Source organism: Peromyscus californicus, unplaced genomic scaffold (genome assembly GCF_007827085.1).
Source record: "Peromyscus californicus insignis strain IS unplaced genomic scaffold, ASM782708v3 Scaffold_4__1_contigs__length_199733344, whole genome shotgun sequence".
Classification (NCBI taxonomy): domain Eukaryota; kingdom Metazoa; phylum Chordata; class Mammalia; order Rodentia; family Cricetidae; genus Peromyscus; species Peromyscus californicus.
The window spans coordinates 196,137,774-196,161,824 of record NW_026294562.1 but is presented as its reverse complement, the minus strand read 5'-3'; the positions used below and the strand labels follow the sequence as shown (position 1 = coordinate 196,161,824).

General features: G+C 35.8%; 1 protein-coding gene across 1 annotated transcript; it reads left to right on the top strand.

Annotated features, from left to right (window-relative positions):
- Window positions 1–128: 128 nt before the first annotated feature.
- LOC128124312 (vomeronasal type-2 receptor 116-like) lies at window positions 129–22,278 on the top strand. Its single transcript, XM_052760462.1, has 8 exons — window positions 129–148; window positions 4,399–4,566; window positions 13,661–13,961; window positions 14,316–15,122; window positions 15,875–16,093; window positions 17,580–17,703; window positions 18,372–18,374; window positions 21,350–22,278. The coding sequence occupies exons 1-8, from the start codon at window positions 129–131 to the stop codon at window positions 22,276–22,278; spliced, it is 2,571 nt and encodes an 856-aa protein (XP_052616422.1).
- The last annotated feature ends 1,773 nt before the right edge of the window (window positions 22,279–24,051 follow it).

Here is a 24,051-nt window from a genome sequence, read left to right as displayed (position 1 = left end):
CTGGCTAGCCTTGAACTCACAGAGATCCACCTTCCTCTGCCTCCCAAGTTCTGGTATTAAAAGTGTGCACCACCACCACCTGCCAAGCATTTCATTATTGTAGCAGAATTTTGCAAATACATCAGTGCATGGATCCAAAGAAAGAAAGGTATGTCCAGCAGAAAATAACTGTTAGGTATTTGCTTTATCTATTTCTGACTTTATTACAGTTTATGGGGTATGAATCTTATAAAAACACACAGTACTATTTATTTCTTAGTTTTTGAGAGATTTTAGACCATTGTATGAATGAACAAATAGTAGTAGGTCTGGTGAGTAGGCTAATAAGTACTTATAATATCCACTACTTACACAGTTGAGGATGAAGATACAGAAAGTGCACTGTATTAGTCTGGATTCTTTAAAGTAAGACAACATAGAGAATGAGTACATATATGTGTATATTTATGGGATTTATGAGATAGGTTTCCATGTTGTGTTCTAGGCTGGTCAGCAATGGAATTAGATAACTCACACTGGAGAGACGGAAAATTCAGTATTTCAATTTAAGAGTCTAGATGTCTCAGCACTCCAAATCTGGTGTTGTAGTCTGTGAAGAAACCTGGAGAGATGCTGATTGTCATTTTGTCTTGAAATTATAAAGATTCTGGAACTAATATCAATGAACTAATTCCAGGGCAGCAGTAGAGATTGATTTGGTAGGTGAGTGAGGACATGTCTCTGAAAATTCTATTTTTTTTTTGTCCTATACACTTTGTGTGGTCTGTTACCAGAAAATGATGACCATGTCTATGGTAGGTCTTTCTGCTTCCAGTAATCTCATTAAGATAATATGTTACAGGATTTCATAATAGCTTGTTAGATTATTTCTGACACAATACAGTTGTAAACAGAGATTAACCAATCAAAATCCATCCTACATCAACATGACACACAATCAAATCTCTTTCTGTCATGTTTTATTCCTTATAAAAACAATAACCAGGTCACATGTTTCAACTAATATGATACAACAATCTTAAATATAATGTCAAATTTATTATACATTTAAAAGTAGATGGTGATGTCCTTTGAGGAATTCTTAGTCTTTTTCCCCATTAACTTTAGTAACCATGAATATATCAGTCACTGTCTTCACCCATAAGAAATATTGAATTAAATCGTAAATACTGATATATATGCTTGTTTACACACAAAAAGTTGTTCTTAACCAAAAAAATCTTATTTCCACAGCTGTTCATGTAATCTTAGCTGATATTACTGAACTTACACTCTTACCTCTCATTATTTATTTCTCCACACAATAGCCAAGAACCTTTGAAGTTATTGATAATTTCCCTGAATGTGTGATCTCTAACTTCATTCTGAAAATCATGGGCTCTGTATCATCCTACATGGATTAGTTCTAGTTTCTGTTTCCCACTGGCATTAATCACAGGACATAGTAATACAGACCATAGTCCTAAAGATTCTGCTGCAATCCAGACATAATCTTCTACTCCTTCCTTGTAGAAAAAAAAAACAAGTTTTCCCTCAATAGTGAGGACTAATCATATCTCCTAGCACTTTTAATCCTTTAGTAACATGTTCATATCAGACCATTGAAAGCTCAAGTTGACCAGGGTGAAATATTAGGTTCTAATTTGAAGAAATATTTATTGTGTCTCCAGGTAGTAGTACTCCAGCTCCTGAAAGCACATTCTAGGAGAGCAAACCATAAAGTCACTACAGCAGTAAGTATTTTTGTCCTGGGTCATAAGAGGTGACATTGAGTGGAAACATTCCAATTTCCACAGTAGAATTCCTTGACCCATAAATGATGGCTAAGAAAGACAGCATACAATACACCGCAACCTGTTTCAAAGCATTTACCACCTTCTGGAAAGCACTGTCACAGCCCTTTTTGCAAACACCACATAAATGGTATCTTACCTGTGAAAAGCTATGTTACCATTGTACTATGCTTGTTGATAAAGGATGGTGGAGGCCACATTAAATTAGTGGTTTCCATGAATATGGGCCTAATGTTGTAAATCTCTTCCAGTGAAGAGAGTTCCTTTGTAAGAAATAATGCTCTATTAGTGTCCTAATCCCTCCACTGAAAGACATGCCTTGTTACAGAAGATGACTGGTTTAGTCTCCATATCCTGTATTGCTAAGAGAATTGGCTAGGGTCACCATCATCTATTCCTGGGAATTTCCAGTGCTCTAGGTTTCTAGCTCATTGAAGAAATGCCCCAAGATTCCAATTATCTCTCCAACATGGGACTTACCTTAACCCTGTGCATATATGTAACAGTGGTATAGCTTAGTCTTCTTGTGAGAATCCTAACAATGAGATGAGGGGCTGTGTTTGATTCTGTTACCTGGTTCTTCTAATTGTCTTTCTATTATTTACAGAAGAGGAAGTGCCCAGTCTTACTGAAACTTTACATACCATGACTGATTGATATCCATGGGAGGCCCCCATGTATCTGGAGAGAAACAGGGAAGGAGAAGTGGATGGGTATGCTGGGTGAATAGGGACAAGGGGAGGACTCGTGAAGAGGGGAGGGAGGGAAACCTGATTGGGATTTAAAAAGAAAAAAAAACAAATAAACACATACACACACACACACACATAAACACACACAAAGAAGCAATGCTGTCTGGAATGCTATGATGGTGTGTAAGATACTCAATAAGGCACTCAATGCTAGTTTTGACATGTGCATTATGCTCTGGATAAACAAATTCATAACAAGAATAAGTAAATAGTCCATTAAGGTGAAAGTATTTTGCTTTCTTCTTTTTAACTTTCTTCCTTTTATTAAAAACAGATTGTTTTCTAATACAATATATCCTGATCAATTTTTCTTCCCTCTACACATACCAGTCCTGCCCACTCTTCCATCATATCGAGATCCACTTGATTTCTGTCTCTCATTTAAAAAGAATGAGCTTCTAAGAGGTAACAACAAAATATAAAATAAGATATAATATGCTAAAACAAAAACCAATATATCATAGGATCTAAGTGACAAAGTCCAAATAATGTTGTGCATAAATAGCATTCCCTTAGAAGACATTCACACAGTATCTAGATATCCTGTTTGGCTAATTCAGTTCCTCCTGCTTTCTATGTTCCTGAAGCACAAGTGATGGAGGGATTCACTAATTTCACTGCCAACTGCACTATTTTGATGTTTCAGTTTGTCTTCTAATGCACATGACTGAAAAAGAAATGATAATGTTTATCAATCCTAAGACAATTGTCTGTGGGTTTTTATTCACTCCACTTTTCCATCCTTTCTTTAGGGAACTTATTAATGTGTTGGAGCATCCACTCATTTATACAACACAATACAAAAGACTTTCACTGTGTTAACTTATCCTGTGAACTAGGAAATAGAACACTGCTCATAACAGCTTCATTTGGTTTATTAGATGAAGGGTACATTTAGAGGCTATTAAATTATTATGCTTCATAGAGAAAAGAGAAGGATTTCCTATCATCCTCATGTTCTCAGAACAGGGTAAGTAGCTGGTAACCCCACTGCACTAGGTACAGGTATTTATCAGAACAACACATCTACACAATTATTTACTGAGGATTAACTAGGACAGCAAACGTGCAGTAGCTCAAAGTATAGAATCTAAACAGGAAACTTCATGTCTCAGTTAGTTGATCCATTTGGAAATGAATAATTTAGGAAGATCATTAATTTTCTGAAAGTGAGAAACAGATTTTACTGGATGTGAACATTATATTAATATTCATATACAGATGTATCATAGAAGCAAAGAATCTCTGAGACACAGACACTAAGCAAGTTAGAATCCACTGACTTCCTTTGGTTTGGAAAATCATGTCTCAATCATTTTGCCCATCATGGGATTTTGGTCCTTTCTCTACCCTCTACACTTGGAATACCATCCTCTGATGTAGACTGTTAACAACAATCTCAGTTGTTTTCATATGAAAAGTTTCTTGCTTCATTCTTGTGACCAAATTATCCAAAGAGGAGTTCATCCCTGAACTCTTACTGCCTGTTGTTTTAGATGAAATCATGTTGCCTACGGGTGCAGAAGAAAATCTATAAACATATTTTCCAGCTTGTTTTTCACCTGAATACAGGACCTCAGATGCATAGCCCAAGGGAAGAAAGAGTTCCAGAATTCTCATTGGCAGTGGAGGAGGTATAAGAAAGTGCTCAGAGTGTGACAGATCTCTGGGTTACTGTGACAGCCTCACCCATCAACAAAGTTAGAAGCGCATATGGTCACAAACACTTGAGCTAATTATAAACCTGAAGGAGACTGTTATATCTGGATCCATCAGATTTTTGTCTGAGCAGACATGTGTGTTGGTGGGATGTTTTCTTTTTTTATTATTATCAGGATTTTGTTTAATCACAGTCAAGCATATGCCTATAACTCCTCTGAGTGTTACATCAGAATCAAAGAAGATTTTCACCATGAAGGAGATGTAACCATTGGTGTATTTCTCCCAGTTCATACTATGTACACAGTCAACAAAGTTCTGCATCCTTATCTGCCAAACGTTTATATCGACTTTCACATACAGTAAGTGTTGTTGTTCATTTATGCTGTTTCAGATTTCATGTTAGAAATGACCCAGGTGATATGTGTATTCAAGCTCCTATGCAGATTTTTATCATGAAAAACCCTCTTCCAATCCAAAATTCCTTATTTAATCGTATGTTACTCTTCATTTATTTTCTATTCTTAAAGATGATACAATAAGTTGCTTGTTTGTATATTGATTTTTGTTTCCAAATATGACAATTGAAATATTGGATCTTCCTTGGCTATTCCTTTACAGCCACATGTTTCTCATATTAGGTCTCAGAGGGAGGATGGTTTTATCAAAGTTTACCTGGCTCTTCAGGACAGTCTAGAAGTCTATTTGTACTCGTGTAAAAAGAGGTGATGTCACCAAAAGTTGTTACTATGGAGTGATGTGATGGTTGAGTAACAAGTTTGCATCTGCTACATACCAATGATTTAGCAGTAAGGATGTCAGATTTACAAGTTGACATTAGTTTCTTGTTATCAAAACAGCTATGCATGTCTTCAAAGTTTTTTAGTTAAATTATTTACTAATATTTTACTACCAGAAGCATTTTTCTCTTTTACATGTCTTCCCATGCATTTCTAACAAGTTTTTAATCTCATTTTCTTGGATGTGGTCATAAGACACAATGACAAGATTGTGGCCACTAGGGGTTGTTTCTTACTAAGTCAGAAATGAAATTAAGTTTGTGGTAGGGAAATATTTTTGTTACTACAAAAGAGTAATATGTGTGTTTTTCTCCCTTTCCATTCCTCCCTCAAAATCTTCCATTGTAAAATACCTTTCCTAATATTTCATACAAGCTGGGGAACAAGAAGTGTATTTATATCAAAGCTAAAATTATTTTGTAAGGCTTCTGATTACATCCTTTATTACACTGTGAGAGTACATATATGTTTTCAAAGTGGGAATATCTGCTATCTAAGTGTCTTTGTCTCTTTTCATGCATAGAATTTTACATGCCTAGAAATGATCATCTTAATTATCAAGATTACAAAATGTATTAGCTTTTGGCAGGAATTTTGCTTCACTACAATGGTTTTTGTGTGGTCTAAATTTTTAAACAGATTTTACTTTAGGGTTATTATAACTATTCAGATGTTATGATATAAAAACATAAAATTATATATCATTTTTCAGATTAATGTAAGTTTTCTTTTGAGGCAACATGACTTAGTCTATTGGACTGCACATGATATAGTCTTTGCAAGGCATTTTTACCACAATTTTTGTGTGTGTCCATGCACACTCATGCCTCAGGTCTCACATGCAGGTGAGAGATCATCTGTGGAAGGACAACTTAACCTCCCACCATGTGTGTGTTTACATCAAACTCATCCCTACTCAGTGCTAGGTTTTTGCCCTACGTGAACTATATTTTTTTCCATATGACAAATCCTGTTATACGTGATGCCTGTTATCCTTCCAAATTAAAATTGGTACTGTCTCTAGAAATGTGTGAGATGAAGAACATGTCTATCCCATTGACTTTAAATTGTGGTTGACTAAATATGTCAAAGTAGATTACCCAAAATCTCCAAACATTTCTTATGTTAATAATGTGACAAAAATCCATGTGCCATATGAATATTATCCTTTACAATTTGGATGTTAGCAGTTTTTCTCCTCTACTATAAATATATGCCCTTTTGTATGCAGTTTCACACATCAAAATCAAAAAACATTTCCTTGCAGCTTATTCTAAAATATTTTTCAGCAGGATGCTTGTTTTAAAAATTTTTATTTCTTCATTTATTTTTGAAATTGTAATATAATTGGAGTATTTCTCTTTTCCTCTCTTACCTCCAAACTTTGTCACATAACTCTTCTTCCTCCCTTCCAAACTTATGCACTGTTTAAAAAATTATTAATACATGAACATAAGGGTACACACACACACACACACACACACACACACACACACACACACACATATATATGTATATACATATATATTCCTAACTACAAACAGGTCAGTCTACATAAATATACTCCTATGCATAGTTTTGAGGATGACCATTTGCTATTGGATATTCGATGGCTTTGCTTTTCCCTGTAGAAGACTATTTCTCTGACTTTTGATATTTCTTAGTTGCCTCTAGTTCTTTGTATAGAAATAAGACCCTGTGATCTTTCTCCCAGCTACTTCGGTATATCTATTATTGTCTTTTTACTTCATATCATGTTTAGATAGTCATGTTCATGAAACTTTCAGGATAAGACTTTAATTATAAAATGTAAAAATTTTCAAACAAATAACCTAACTTGGAATGACCAAGATTTATCAACACTGCTTTTTAATAATAGCAATAAATGCTTTTATTATCTTGTTCAAGACAAATAGTTAAGAGTAACACCACATACACATAAATATATGTACATTGTATTTTTGGGGAATTGAAAAAAACAATAAAGAGAAATAAATATCAGTTTTCTGGAGCATAACTCAGATAGTAAAGTCAGCTTTCATGTTTCTGCCTAATCTGTCTTCCTTTTGTGTATTAGCAGTGAAAATATCTTGATGCTTATCTATATCATGATTCTGAGCTCTCCCCTCCATTGCTGCCTGTGGCCTCATAATTGATCTCTTATTTCCATGAATTGAAGCTCTGTGGCCTTTTCTCTTCATATAGGCACAGTGAACTTTGAATGCTCTCTACATCCTTGTATGAAGGTCTATGTGGACTGCATTAATTTATTAGAAAGCCCTTCTTTGGTGTCCATTCTGTTGTAGCCACTGTGCTTTGTTTATCCTCACTTTGTACTTTTCATTAACATGGAGATCTTATTTGCTAGCTTCCCTTTTCTTAGGGTGTTTCACAAAGAATATGTAATCTGCCATGGTATTTTACAACACAGCAAGAAACACACATACAGCTAATAAGAGACACACAAGTCTACCTGGTGTAAGAATGTTTTTTGGGTTCTTGTAGAAGTGAGTACTGATGACTGTCATTGTTAGCACTATAGGAATTCTTTTAATATTTACCTCAATGTGTCGCTTGCAGAAATATATGTGACTATCTATCACTGTATTCATATTCAGTAATAATTCGGACCATTTAGACTGTCTAATAAGATTAATAAATATTAAATTATCCAATATCACTTATATCTAATGTAATTGAATAAATAAATAATGACATCTCTAATTTCCAGTGGAAATTATGAAATGCATGGACAATAATTCCTGCAACACATTCTCAGATTTCTAAACCTTTCAATATGTCTGTCCATCATCGACAGCTGTCATCCAGTGACAATATTGCACATCATAGGCTACTAAAATACATTGTTGAAGAGACAGAATCTTGTATTTTTTTGTTACCATTTTTGCCAATTTTTAAGTTTTTCACATTAGTCAAATTTTTTAAAAATTAATGTGCATGAAACATATTGAAATCCAAAATCATTTTTAACTACTATATAGTTGATAGGATTAAACTTTCTTGTGTATAACAATAGTGAATATCCAGATCATAACATTTATGTACTTGAGTATGTCATAACTTTCCTTTGTTCTGAACACAGCTGAGTGCTCATTCAGAAAATCCTAATTTCATTTTTTTTTCTTTCTATTTCATTTTTTGGGTTCTGGGCAGATCCTCACTATGCTTCTGTGATATCTTGGGCTCCCTTTCTCTTTCTCTGAAGCCATTTTCCCTGCAATGTGGTTTCTCCATCTCTGTCTGACCTCCATGTTTGCTGAACTCAAGTTCTTAAGCATGGCTGTCTTTCTTCTCTCTCCCATTGTCCTCTTCCAAGAAACTGGTATGATGTTCTCCAGACCTATCTTGGTGCTTTTTCATTTTAAAAATCTAATAATAAAGCATTCAAGTTAAAAAAATCCCACATTTTAGCATCATATATGAAGTTGACATAATTTTTGATGTTCTATATATAGAAAAAAAAGCAGAGATCTAACAAATACTGATCAGATTTTGTGATTAAAGTTTTCATCCCCTTATCATTGCATAGTGGTTGTAGGCTTTGAGCACCTCTGCTGTCTTTTCATGGAAAATATAACAGGGATTTTGATTATAATGTGCTCAGAAGACTATATACATGTAAGAAATTCTTAAAATGCATGCATTGTATGTACACACACATTCAAATCTTTCTGTTAGAAAAGAAAACTTGGTTTCCACTATTTTTCTTGGTTTCCACTATTTTTCTTGGTTTTCACTATTAAGGACTTTTGTGCTAATTTCCCTTCCAGTACATGCCTTTCTTTATTTATCATTTTGGTGTGTCTGGCTGCTTTCTTGATGGTTTTTAAATGGTTTCATGACTTAATTGAGAACTTAAGTACAGTTTGTTTTGATTACATTCACTCCCCCTCTAACTCCTTCCATATGTGCTCCTTTATACTAACCTCCTCTTCACCCAATTTGACATTTCTTCTTTTTACCCAAAGAGTCCTGTCTATGTTGTTTTATTACTCATAAAACTGGAGACTTCTCTGGACTGTGGTTAACCTACTAGAGTTCAAAGCTTTGATTATAACCGACAATCAAAAAAAGCTATCAAGTACAAAATCCCCACGGATGGTGGTGTGATTTCACACAAAACTCTCTTCTCTATGCTTGAGTTTTTTTTTCTAGCATGAACTTTTGCAGCTCTGGTGCCACTGATACTATGCATTTGTATCTACAATTACTCTGTTCTTTCTGGAAAATAATGTTCTTTTAATTATCTACAACCTCTGGAAGATCACTGAGATTTCTGTGCCTGAGAATAATGTGTGTTCCTCATCTGAAGCTCAGCATTATCCAGTGCCTCATTCTCTCCAAAATGATCATTTGAAGGTCTCTGTTAATTTACACCTACCAGGAGAGGTTTCTGTGACAAAAAAATGGATCAATGTTCTCATCTATGGTTTGACAAATAAATTATTAGTATTCATGCTAATTCTATGTCCATTTAGCAGAATAATATTATTATATTCTCTCCTTGGGCTCATGGTCTCTTTTGTGTTCCAAATAACCATGCTATGAATGAATTTCTTCTCATGGAACATGCCCTTGATCCAAACAGAAAATCATTTGAATATTCATGTAACATTTCTTTTGCTATTGCATCATAGGGCTTATCTTATTAGGTCAGTTACTTTTGCGTCTTATAGGACTCATAACCGGATGATGTCAACTAATTAATATTCCTGGTTTAATGTGTACAATTTAGTGTTTAGGGTACTCACCAGAGAAGAATTTTGGAACATGACTTAAGCCAATAGAAAACCTTTCTTAACCAGCCTGCAACTATACTGGGTGATCAGAATCCCACGGTTTCATGGAGACTTTCTCAGGATGAGCTTTTAAGTACAAAAAAATGTTCTGTATTAAAATGCATCAGTTAACAAGAACAGTTAGCAAGAATTGGAACTACAGAAGCAAAAAGCAAGTCCATTTGCTGAGCTTTTCAAGCTGAATGGCAATTCCACCATCCAGTCAGTTTTGCCTAGCTCTGGAGACCTACTAAGGACTGGGGCACTGCCACATTCACCACTGTTCTTAAGGAATGAGCCAAATCATGACTATTTTAGTTTATGATCCAATCAGAATGAGAGTTAGATGTCCACCCAGTGCTGATAGCAGAGTAGTTTGCCAGGAGAACAAACATTTTCATAACCATGCCAAGAATTTCTCTAATTGTTCCTGATCAGTTTTAATTCAGAAACATGAACTTTTAATGCCTCTAAGTTCTGATCAACATATCTTCCAAGTTTGAAAACAATTAGAAGAGCCATTGAGTCAAACCATTAGTATATATCCACCAAGTAGTCCCAGAGGCCAAGTTATATATATATATATATATATATATATATATATATATATATATATATATATATATATATATACATATATATATATATGTACATATATATATATATATATGTATAAAATACATCATCCCATTAGGCTGAATATCAGCTATCAAAATAAGAAGTGTGTAGGTTAAAAATTTGAGATTTTAGATTTCTTTGTCCTTTGTAAGTCTCCTAATGTTAATTAAGGCTACCCTCAGTCATGGTAAGTATGTCAGTCAATGGGCTGACAGTCTGTTTAATTCATATCCCTATGTAGTATGAGGGCATGGTCTAAGCATAACCAGTAGTTCTGGCTGATTTTGAATGGGAATGATATAACTCTATCCCTAACTTCCCACCTGCAGAATAGAGTCTGATTTCTTAGGTTATTCCTATTTCCCAAAGACCACAATCTTTTTAAATCAATCTTCTTAGGACTCTGCAGTTTTACAATGGAAACCTCCTTGATGCTGGCAACTAGGAGACAAAGTCACAGGGAATGCATGGAATCGTAAACTCTGTATTACTCTCTAAAACGATAAACTCTCACGTCCATTTCTCCAATACAGCCAAACACTTAAAGTAGGCATCAGCAAGTAAAGGTCAAGATGAGATAAAGGCTGCTGGTCTGTAGTCACATTAGATAATACCTTCCATGTATCTGTCATCCTCAATCTCCTGTCCAGTCCTGAGAGCAGTGAGGCTTGGACTGTGACCCTGTGTTCATAGCCATAGTGAACAACACAAGATTCAGTAAGAGGTATAAGAACAGGGAGTGCAAGAACGTGGGGACAAGTGACACCTTATTATTAATGGGCCCTTAGTTCAGAGACATTCCATTTGAGAACAGCATCTGTGGCTTCCACTTTCTTTATCTGGGTGTGGTGGGTGGGTCTGTGATGTAAGGGCACCTACATTCACCACCAGAGGAGTGGAGAGAATGACCTTGTAGGATCCTTAACAGATTAGCTCCAGTGTCCCTTTGGCTACTCATTTGACACAGAGGATATCACTCTACTTAAGCAAGGTGAAATTGGTGGTGGACTCAGAAGATGGCTGGGTATCTCAGATAATTCAGTGAATAGCCTGTGTGGAGAACTGGAAGGCCTTTAGTGACTTGATAAGGGAATGATTAAAGAATTTTGTCAACTGTTTGTCTCTGAGCCTGGGAAGCAGGTGTGCAATTCTTCCAAATATCATCTCATAGATATTTAATCCCTCCCTATATGGGGAACAGTAAACTGAGGCACAGTAAAGGAGGAAGCCTATCCATCTTTTTCTGGACTCTAATGAGAATTTTGTTGGAGTTTCACTTGATGCCCTCCCTGTTCATTCTTTCTGCCAGCTCAGAACTCTGAGGTCCAGATATACAATGAAGTTTCTGCTCTGTGTCTAAAGCCATAGCTAATAATTAAGAGGGTTTGGGTTATGAAAATCAGGATATTGTTGGACCGTATTGCTAGAAGGAAGCCAAATTGGAGCACCCATTTATGCCTGAGCTTTTTAGCTACTATTTGAACACTTTTAGTCTATGTGGGGAACACTTCTAACCACTCAAAAACAGTATCTTTAAGAAAGTTGCAAGTATTTTTCCCTTCCCCAGCAAGACAGATCTTGGTTGAAGTAAATTTTTCCAAAGTTTGACAGGGTGTTAGTCTTTCATTTGGATCCCTTCCTGGGTAAGGACTCTGTGTTTTCGATTTACTTTAACACAATCCTGGTATATCGCTGAGATATGCCATGCCAGTGTGCTGAGTATAGCTATAACATAACTGGGTCTGAACAACTCAGAAAGTTTTGTGGTACCCAGGGGAATAACCTGGTGAAGGTTTGTTACCAGAATCCAGCCAGTTCTTTCTGAGAGAATGAACTTTTCCTCTGGTACCTTCCATCAACACATAGGTGATGGAAGAATGTCTTTCTGTGCAATGCAAATATTTGTTGCTCTGATTGGTTGATAAATAAAGCCACTTGTCTTATGGCAAAGCAGCTTAGAGTCAGCAGGAAATTCAAAGAGAGAGACAGGAAGAAGGCAGGGAGAGACACCAGCGAGCCACTCAAGGAGCAATATTTAATGGGACGCGGATAAAACCACAGATTAATTATAAGCCTCAATGTGTTTACCTGGGGGAAGCAAGTGGGAGAGATTTGTCCCAACTGCCATCAGGCTGGGACATAGGAAATCACCTGACTACATATAGTTTTGTACTGACCATTTTTCTTTACCCTGCAGTCTCAGGTAGCACTGGTTAGTGGTATGTGTCATCAGAACATCAATAAGTTTTAGTGTCATCTGTCAGACAGTGAGTTAAACTGTGTGCCCTTGGAGGATAGCAATTTCTAGGGGAAGCCACATAGCCCGTAGGAGGGCCAAGAGTTTTTAATGCCCTTTTTTCCAGCAGTGAGAAGCCATCTTTCTCTATACATCACACAGTTGACATACCTACTTGTAAAATCATATCAACTGATGGTCCATGTATATAGTAGTGGAGTTTCCTTTTCCCCATATGAGATACTGGGCTAGATCAATCAGTTACTCTACCTGGGATGAGGTTCCTGGTTTAGGCACAAATAATTTTATTAAAAGTAAGTATTGCATCTCCCACATTCCTGGTTTCATCTTTCATCTGCTGACAGTCTTGTTTGAGAACCTGTAGGTCATCATCAGACAAGAGGGATAACTGGATTGATGACAAACTGAACTCAAGTTTACTCAGGAGTAATGTCTTGTACTGGGTCAAACAGTCATTAAACAGTTGAAGATTTTTTTCCTTAGTAGAAGATCACATTTTTCCTAGATACTATGTGTATCAGATCTTAAAACATTTAACTTGATTGCATTATTTTATTAAGCTAGCAGTACTCTCCACACATATTTGACAGATAGGCCATTCTATGGCTACAGGGTCCAATCATTTGGACTGATGTATCACAGGGAATTTCTATGTTCCCAACATTTGGGTAAAAATCCTTTGTCTTTTGTGTCATGGACTGGCAATGAAAAGGTTTTGAGGCATCTGGAAGTTTTAGGGCTGGAGCCAAATTCAGAAATATGTTTAAAGCCTTGAATGTCTTTCTGTTAGTCTCAGTCAAGATTAGAAGCTTAGTTCTCCTACTTTGTGCTTATGTATAGAGGCATTGCAGTTTCCATAAACACTGAAATACCCAGCTGCACCCAGAAATTCTGGAATCTGTCCCTTAGTCTTTGTAGTTGGAATCTGCAGTTCTGTGTGGTGTGCAATTTCCTCAGGTATGTTTTTATTCAATCTCTGCAGGTATAATTTTAAAATACACCAGTTGGTTCTGGCCCTGGTATTTGCCATTGAGGAAATCAACAGGAACCCTCATCTTTTACCAAACATATCTCTGGGATTTGACTTCTATAATGTCCCATACACTGAGAAAAACATTCTTATGAATGCTCTTTTTTGGCTCACAGGCCTGAGTAATCTTCACAGGCTTCACTGTAATTATAACTGTGTAAAGGAGAGAAAGTCAATTGCTGCAATAACAGGACCATCATGGGCAAAATCTGCCCATATTGGGACACTGCTTCAGCTCTACAAATTTCCACAGGTGAGGAGTTGTATGGGATAAAAATGAAGATGTCCTTTGCAAACATTTGAGGTGTGTCCATAGGAAAAAGGTGTATTTGGATTAGTTAGATATCAATGATAGTTGTCAAGACAATTGGAAATGGACCTCTAATTCTGTCACTGTGAAAAAAAAGGGGGAGGTTGGAGTAGACAAGGAAGATTAATAAAAATAGAAAATAGGCCAGTAATTTTCTAAAAATATCTCTCACAAAAATTTGCCTTTAAAATCAGGGTGAATCCATAATTGTGCTAACCATTTCCATCTGTTTCTGCAGAACAAGGATTGTGCATAATGCCATTGCTCTTTCTCTTGTTTCCATTTTTTTCTCTTCAGTTCACTGTTGGTCCTTTTGAGCCTATCTTCAGTGACCGAGGTCAGTTTACTTCTCTCTACCAGATGGCCCCCCAAGGCACAACTCTGTCTCTTGCCATGGTCTCTTTGATGCTTCATTTTGACTGGTCCTGGGTTGGTCTGCTTATCCAAGATGATCACAGAGGGACTCAATTTCTAGCAGATATCAGAGAAAATATGGAGAAAAATCAAGTCTGCATAGCTTTTGTTGAAATGATCCAAAGCACCTGGAATTCATTTTCATATAAATACTGGAAAAGTTTTGGCATCATCCAGGAAACATTGGCCAATATTATCATCATTTATGGTGACAATGATTCACTGCAAGGTTTAATGAGCAATCTAGGGCAACAGATTTTGACTAGTAAAGTCTGGGTCATGACCTCTGAGTGGGATGTTACTAATAATGCTGATTATTTCTTGCTGCATTCATTCCATGGAAGTCTCATTTTTTCTCAACACCATGAGCAGGTGGCTGAATTTAAAAAATTTATCCAAACAGTTAATCCTTATAAATACCCAGAAGACAATTACCTTCCTAAATTGTGGTTTTTGTTCTTCAAGTGCTCATTTTCAGAGCTTGATTGTCATCTTTTGGAGAACTGCCAACCCAATGCTTCCTTGGAATTACTGCCTAGACATATGTTTGACATGGTAATGAATGAAGACAGCTACAATACATACAAGGCTGTATATGCTGTGGCCCACAGTCTCCATGAGATGAGTCTTCAGCAAACACAGATGCAACAATTTGGAAATGGAGAAAAAATGGTGTTCTACCCCTGGCAGGTAATATCCCTTCCGTTGTATAAGAGCATCAACAATGTGAAATTTTGAGTCTTCAGAGCCACCAAATTAGGTATTACATATTTTAGTGTTTTACATATAGTATATGTATATATACATACATATATACATGTGTGTGTGTGTGTGTGTGTGTGTGTGTGTGTATCCATCCACAAGAGATTCTTCATGTGTTATCCTATCTTCCAGGTCAGAGCAGATCTTTGTTTTCTTGTTGCTGTGGAATAAGGAGGTAGTGGCAAAGAGGAAATGATTTTAATGAATATAAAAATTGTATCACAAATAGCTGCACATTTTTTTCACTGTAATGATTATACCAGAAAGCTAAGAATTTTCTCAGTGAAACAATGAAAGCTCATTATCCCAAGTTATTAGTACATAAATGATTTCTTTTAACTACTATTTAGTCATAAGTACCCACATTTTACTCAATGAACTTTGGGGTGAACCCTGTGTGTAAGTGGGTATAGCTTTCTTTTAAAGAAATTAAGATTTGCTTCAATCAATATTCACTGATTCTATTCCTAAGTTTGTATAGAAGATGTTTTTGAGGCTGACAGTTCCTCAGATGTAGAATTATATCCCATTAACTTAAGTCACCATTGCTGACCTTCAATAATACCTACATTATTATCGTGTCCTACACCACCGATAATGAACACTGAGAGTTATTCTATAATCCACTGGTTGTCAAACTCTCAGACCTATATTAAAACATATTCTTGCATCACTTACAGCTTCATCCTTTCTTGAGGAATATCCATGTGGGAGGCAACATGGCATTAGAATGGACACAGAAGTTAGATGTTGATAAGTATGATATTCTCAACTTTTGGAATTTTCCAAAGGGTCTTGGACTAAAAGTGAAAGTAGGAATTTTTTTGCCTAATGCTCCCCAGAGTCAACAGTTAACTTTATCTGAAAGGATGATACAATGGCCAGAAAGATATTCAGAGGTGGGTTATATAATATCTCAATGCATTAAACTTATCATAATAATACAAATATATCCTCCAGTATAACAACTTCTACTTTTGAAATTAAATCCCAGTACAATAAAATTCCCAGTAGACAAAAACAAATAATAACTACTAGAAGACAGTGCTTTATCATCACCTGATACTTAAAAAAGGATGTTTTTAAGCTTTAAATGTTTGCTAATATTCAGTGGTGCATGGGTTAAATTTTGTCACTTTGACACAAATCAAGTACACCTGAGAAGTGGTTTATGCAATCCTCAATGTTTCATGGGACACTCTGATGTTGAAAATCTCTACATTCACAACAGAAAACTGAATAAGATATATTTTCTTGCTATGATCACACACCGTCCCCAGAAGTGACTGTTGGGAAAAAGAGTTTATCTGAATTATGGTTCCGGAGTTTCCAGTGTCCTTTGTACTCAGGAGGCATGCCAGTGTGTGACATCCGTGGAGAGAAGGGCAGGAACCTGAAACAAAATATCTCAGTCCACACACTGGAAGCAGAGAGTGAATACTGGAATTAGGTGAGGTTCATAAATTTTCAAAATCCCCAAACACTGAAATAATTCTGCCAATAAGTCTGCAACTCTCAAAGATGCAATAACTCTCAAGATAACACCATCATTTAGGAAATAGTCACATATCTGTGTTTATATTTGCCACTTTTCTTTCAAACTAATACACAATGTCTCTATTAGAATTCCTTCAGTGTATCTAAAATTTGCATAGTTCTTCTTGATTACATGCTTAAAATTACAGAAGATAAACAGTTATTCTTTCTTTCATCCACCCCTTGAATTGAAATACTATAGCGTTCATGTGTGTGTTATCTCTTGTTCTGCTACTGAAGACACATACATACCTAATGTAACTTAAGCAAGTGTTTTTTTGGATGACAGTATGAGCCTTCAGTACTTATCTTTGGAAATTTTTTTGCTCTAGGAGCATGAGGTTCCTGATGACATCATATTGTCAGTCAATAGAAAAAACTAAAAACCAGGAATCACCTTTATCTCATTCTCAATTCTGAGACAACAGCCTCTAGAATGGTGATTCTCACTCTTAGAGTGAACCCTTTAAACTTCTGTTTAAAAACACTCACATGGATGCCCAGCAATTTGTTTACATGGTGATCATAAGTCCTGTCAAGTTGACATGCAAGGTTTACAATTATGGTGGAAATAAAAGTTTCTCAACACATTAGTAAGCAAGCACAGAGACAAGATCCATCTGGAAAGACCACTTGACCTTCTAGGTCATGTCTTCTATGACCTCCCTGCATCAAACTTGTCCCTATGTCATTATGATCCAAACTGTCTAATAATGGGATAATCCTCAGCCCAATTTTGTATAGATCACAGATGCTCAAATCCCTTTTCTACTTTTATAGGAATAAAACTTGCAAATTAATTATGTGATATTAAAAATATTATTGAGACTTTGCTCCCATTTTTCTCAGATTCCTAAGTCTGTGTGCAGTGAGAACTGTGGTCCTGGATTCAGGAAAGTTTCCCTAGAAGGCAAGGCTGTTTGCTGCTATGATTGCACTCCTTGTGCAGACAATGAGATTTCCAATGACACAGGTAAGAATAAATCTTCCAGGAATGGTTCCACATTTCTACAGGATTCTGCATTATCTTAAAACTGAAAAATATCTAGAGAGAATTCAAAAAAATTTATTTCTTCTCTTTTTTAGGATATGAAGTGTGCATCACCATGTCTTGAAATAGTGCAGAGTAGGCACTGAAATTTATAATTGATTTACATTTCTGATCAACTTCAGCTATTGTTTCCTGCAGGAAACCCCTTTTCTTTGTACTAATCAATATGCTTTATTTACCCACATAATTTAACACATAGTAATAAAGTGCACAAAATGGATGTTTTCCTAACTGTATTTCAATAATGATTAGAACTCAACTAAATGTAGGATAGGTTATTTTAATAATGATTCTTCCCAGCAAGAACAGAAAATTAGCAATTTGTGTTTGATATCCCCACTATACAATTATTGACTGTACAGCATAACTAAAATTTCAATTTTCCTTAATGAATAGGATTATGTCCACTTTTATGCTCCAATTCTGAGAAACAGTATGTAAAACAATATCCTCAAAGCAGTTCCAATGGTCTGTTACTGAGAGTTGTATCAAGACCTAAGAGCTGCAATGGAATATAGAATCTCCATTTAGAAGAGTAGTTCATGAACATATTCACAGCATGTTTCATTGGGAAGAAAATTCTTTAAAAGCTAGTATTTCCATACTACTAAATTTGTGAGCAGGTTTATTTCAATTTTGAAATTTTGAAATGTTTTCTATTCTTTGAGAATTTCATACCATGTATTTTGATCATATTCATACCCTCCCAAATCTTCCACTTTCCTACCTAACTTCTTTTCTCTCTTGTAAAAAAAAATTAAGAAAAACTCATTGAATTCAGTTTCTGCTACCCCAATACTCTTTGGAGTGTAGTCCCTGATAGAATATGGACTAATTCCTACTGCCACATTCTTAAAGTTTGAAGTGTTTTCCCCTTATTACCGCTATGAGGTCAAATAGCTTCTCAGTTAAGTGTAGTACTTTATGCCAACTCTCCATACATAATGATATTTGGTCTGCCCTGAGTTTTCACATGTTATATGCATGATATCAAACCTCACATTTATATATTCAACTGCCCAGCTGTGTCTGGAAGTTTCTATTCCCTTGAAGTATTTCATGACCTCTGACTTTGACATTCTTTCTGCAACTTCTTTCATGGATTACATTGAGATGTAAAAGACTGTGCCCTCAAGCTGTTATTCAAAAGAAACACACTTTTAGTAAATATGCATGCACATGTTCACACACACACACACACACACACACACACACACACACACACACACACACAGAGTAGTTTTTATTACATGTATCTTGTGCCTTTAGTAAGGACGGAGTTATTATACATGTGAGTCATCCATTAAAACTTAGAAAACTAGCCAGGCGGTGGTGGCACACGCCTTTAATCCCAGCACTGGGGAGGCAGAGGAAAGCGGATCTCTGTGAGTTCGAGGCCAGCCTAGTCTACAGAGTGAGTTCCAGGAAAGTCGCAAAGCTACACAGAGAAACCCTGTCTCGAAAAACCAAAAAAAAAAAAAAAAAAAAAAAAAAAACCTTAAAAAACTAAAACAAAATGAACACCTCCACATAAAAGATAAGGAAATAACAGAGCCTAAAGTTATACCTTGAAAGTAGGTCTGAAGAACAGATACAACAATGTGTCACAATAGCTGAAGGAAACATTATTTACAAGGTATATAGAAATAAATTTTATTCTACTAGAGTGAATTCAATAATATGCTAATAAAATTTGTCAAGAAAATAATATTGAAAATCTGGTGATGAGTTTCTTTTTAAAATCATACAAAAAATGACAGTGGAAATCTGGCATGCATAAATCACTGTTCTTATACTTCAAATACAAGATGAATTTTATGAATTTTCAAGAGCAGAATATTATAACACTGTTTTATTTCATACCCTAAAACTGTCTCAATAGTTCTGTCCTTTCCCCAGTTTGAATGACGACTCTTCACTAGTGCATTAGTCAAGCCTGTAACAATGTAGTAATGCCTATTCACTGAAGCTTCCACAGAGAAGAGTCAATATTAGAAAACAGGAAGCATTTTATAATGATAAGAAAATTGAGACCCTATGTTTAAGAAGTGCATTTTATGAAAATAATTTCAAGAGCATACACCTTTTTTTGCACTATTCAAATTAATAATGTGGTATGACTTAAGATATGGTTTCCGAAATAAAGTATGTTTATGTATTGTAATTCAGTATTCTAATATCTTCCAAAAGAGATACACCAATAGCACAAGAGGCGTGAAGGTATATAAGAGAGAAAACTGTAAGGTGTATTTAATTTATATCACTATAAAGAAGATGGGTTGCATGAGAAACTACTAGTAATTGATAACTACTACCAAAAGAGGGACATCACTTTTTCTTTAACGTTGTGGACTCTGAAATGTTGCCCATATTCCAGGTGTTGCCCCCAGAATATGTAAATACTAGCATCACTGAATAGACTCAGTGAGTATTAAAATGTAAAAAGAAGAGACAATAGAGCACAATAATTTGGGAAGTAAAAGTGGGAGATGTTGAGCAATGGAGCAAGAGGAAAGAGGGCTGAGTTGGATCAACACAGTTTATAAGTTCACATAAATAATAACTGAAATATGAGATAAGGAAGTTGGATGGTATAAATATGAAAGTGTTCACTACAGAGTTTGTGTTTCTTTGTCCCTGAGAAAAAGGAAAGTGATGTAGATAGCAATCCTGTCAAAAAGTACAGAGAAATGGCTTAGAATAAAAGGGATAACTTCAGCTTGTATTAAATCTCACCTTCTGTAGCATGAATCTTAAAGAGTCTTATTAATACTATCAAACCTTGAGGTGAAGCTGGAAGATCAGAGATACAGAACAAGCCACAGCTAACCTCACCTGGCCAACTTCTCAGCTGGTCTTGTTTCCTCAGACTGGATGCTTCTCTGTCCTCATCCCAATGGCTCTCAGCTGAATTGCTGCTAGAAAGTCTGAAAGCTTAACCAGCCTAATGCTTAACCAGCCAAATGCTTAACCAGCCAAATACTTAACCAGGCCAAATGTTTCTAGTTTCTGGTCCTCATGCCTTATATACCTTTCTGCTTTCTACCACCACTCCCTGGGATTAAAGGCTTGCTTTCTGGGATTAAAGGCATGATGAGTCACCATGCCTGTCTGTATCCTTGAACACATGGATTTCTGCCTCTGGAATGCTAGAATTAAAGGTGTGTGCTACCACTGTTTATCCTTTATGCTTAATATTGTGGCTGCTCTATCTCTGACCCCAGAATAGTTTATTAGCGTGCTCAATATTTGGGGGAATACAATACCACATTTCCTCTCGTTTTGTCTAAAATTTAAAAAAGCTTATAACTAATACAAGAAAAATTATATCTAGTAAGTATATACAATATACACAGTCAAGATTACATTAACAATGTCTAGTCCATTAACATTTGACAGATTTAAATAAAAACTCCATTATGTATATTAACAATGTCCAGTCCAGTAACATCTGATAAACTCAGACCAAAAATTTTCATTACTTATCTTATTTAAAACAATTAGTTCCTTTTTAAAAGTAGATTCCATAATATCTCTTTTTATCTTATCAACCTTCATTTCTAATCAGGTATGGATCAGTGCATGAAGTGTCCAGAGAGTCATTATACAAACACAGAGAAGAAACACTGCCTCCAGAAAGCTGTGAGTTTTCTTAACCATGAGGACCCCTTGGGGATGTCTCTCACAACCATAGCTCTGTGTTTCTCTGTACTCACAACTGTGGTTCTTGGACTCTTTGTGAAGCACAGAGACACTCCAATTGTCAAAGCTAATAATAGGACCCTTAGTTACACATTGCTTATCGCACTCACTGTCTGTTTCCTATGTTCCTTGCTCTTCATTGGCCATCCCAACACCGTAACCTGTATCCTGCAGCAGATCGTATTTGGAGGTGCTTTCACTGTGGCTCTTGCCACTGTGTTGACCAAAGCTATCACTGTGGTTATTGCCTTCAAGGTTACTTTTCCAAGGAGAGTGGTGAGGTGGTTAATAATATCAAAGGCTCCAAACTTCATCATCCTCATATGTACTCTGATCCACCTTGTCCTCTGTGGAATCTGGCTAGGAACCTCTCCTCCCTTCCTTGACCAAGATTATCATGCTGAACATGGGCATATCATCCTTGTGTGTAACAAGGGCTCAGATTTTGCATTCCATGGTATACTGGGATATCTCTGCTCTTTGGCACTTGGGAGTTTTACTATGGCTTTCATGTCACGGAATCTTACAGACACATTCAACGAAGCCAAGTTCCTGTCATTTAGCATGCTGGTGTTCTTCTGTGTCTGGCTCACATTCCTCCCTGTCTACCACAGCACCAAGGGGAAGGTCATGGTGGCTATGGAAGTCTTCTCTATCTTGGCTTCTAGTGCAGCCCTCCTTGGCTTCATTTTTGTCCCTAAGTGCTATACTATCTTAATAAAGCCAGATAAGAACTCAGTTCATCATATCAGGAAAAGGCCACATTCTAGAAGGAATAACACTCTCAAAACCTAGTTCGAAACTCAACAGTTCTCATATTAAGACATGAATTTCAAAGATGAAGTCCAGTTGATCTCTACTGCAAGTATGTGTTATTCAATTGGAGTATTGGTTTGATTCTTTATGCTTTTACATGGTCATGTGCTTACAGGAAAATTTCTGTCTACAGTCATCTAATTGTACTAGAGCCTCTTTATACTGGAGCTATTGGAGTTATCCACACTTGAAATCCAGGTTGTATTTTCATAAAAGCAGGACCTCAGTATATATCCGGGCTTGTCTGAAACCTTCTGTGACTATCACGATATTTTGAATACATAGAGATCTACCTACATCTGCCTCTGCTCTTCTGAGATGGACAGCTTCACACCACCTCTTCTGGGATTAAAGATGGCCAGTCCCACCACCCCACCATATTCTTCTATAATACAGACTACTAAGAATTATGTTATTGATTTAAATTGCTTGAAAGCATCAAGTATGTTCTTTTTTCCAATTGTACTAGTCATATGTTGTTTTAAATTTTGAAAGTGTTTCCTAGTAAAAATTTATCTTGTCTTTCAATAGCTGTGGTAAAATATATAGATTAAAATTTTATTTTATATTCAACTTTTAATATACCAGATTTGTACAAGAATATCCATCTGTTTCTTAAAGTCTCAAGGCCCTTCACTAAATTATCATGTTTTCATTCAAGTTTCTGTAATTATCCTGAAGAATATGGGATTTTCAAAATGCAAATGTAATCTTTCATGAACATAATATTTCATCAGTCATTGAATAATATGTTGCAAGCTAAATTAGAATGTAGACTTACTACGAATTATATTTTATTACCCAATGTCAAATGTCAGTCAATCAGAACAAGTAACTAGGTCTAACTACATGGTTCCCTTATTTGCCCTCATATAGTGTATGTCACATTTCCACCTGTTTTAAGTCTAGCTGACTACCCCCAGTTCCCTTTTAATTTGTGCATTTCACATCATTTATCTGAATGCTTCTTCCAATTAACTGCTTTTCCTTGAATTAGTATATACTCTTCATTTAAAATCATGAATAGGTTATAACTTGCCAATTTATTATTACATATTTCTCCAGAATTCACCACCACTTCATACAAATACATACAATATATGAAGTAAAATATTTTCTATTTCAAAATATTTTCTATTTCCACATCATTAAATAAACACAAAATTTTAAAAAATTGTTAGACTTTTACTACTGTGAGTTTTGTCCTAGCTGTGGTGACTCTTTTGCTCTTATTTCTATATACTAGGCTAGGAGGTTTCACAAATGCCATTGTTAGCTGTAATTGAACATAATTACTGCTTGTCAAGATGGAAACCAACCCTAGTTATGGAAACCTAACCAATAACCAAGAACTAGTGAAGTCTTGGATCTCAGAGGAGAAGGTACAGCTGCCACTATACTAAAATAGCTTAGTCCTTAAACATTCTAAATATTTGTTCTTGTATACACTTAAGTCTAGTCTTCAGATGTCTTTAAGGATATGTGATGTTGAAACAGATGAACACAATTATACAAGACCACAAGCAATCAAATTGAATAATTGTGGATCCCAGTTCTAATTGATAGATTTACAGTAAATACTCCCCTAAGGTTTAGGTTTCATTGATAAAGATGGGACAGAAATAATCTAAGTGCCTGAGGACCTGTGAGTTTGCTGTGAGATTATGGCTCTTAGGAATGTTATACATTACCCATAGAGACACATAATGTCTGATCAATATGACTTCATAAATATGAGCTGAACTAGGAACA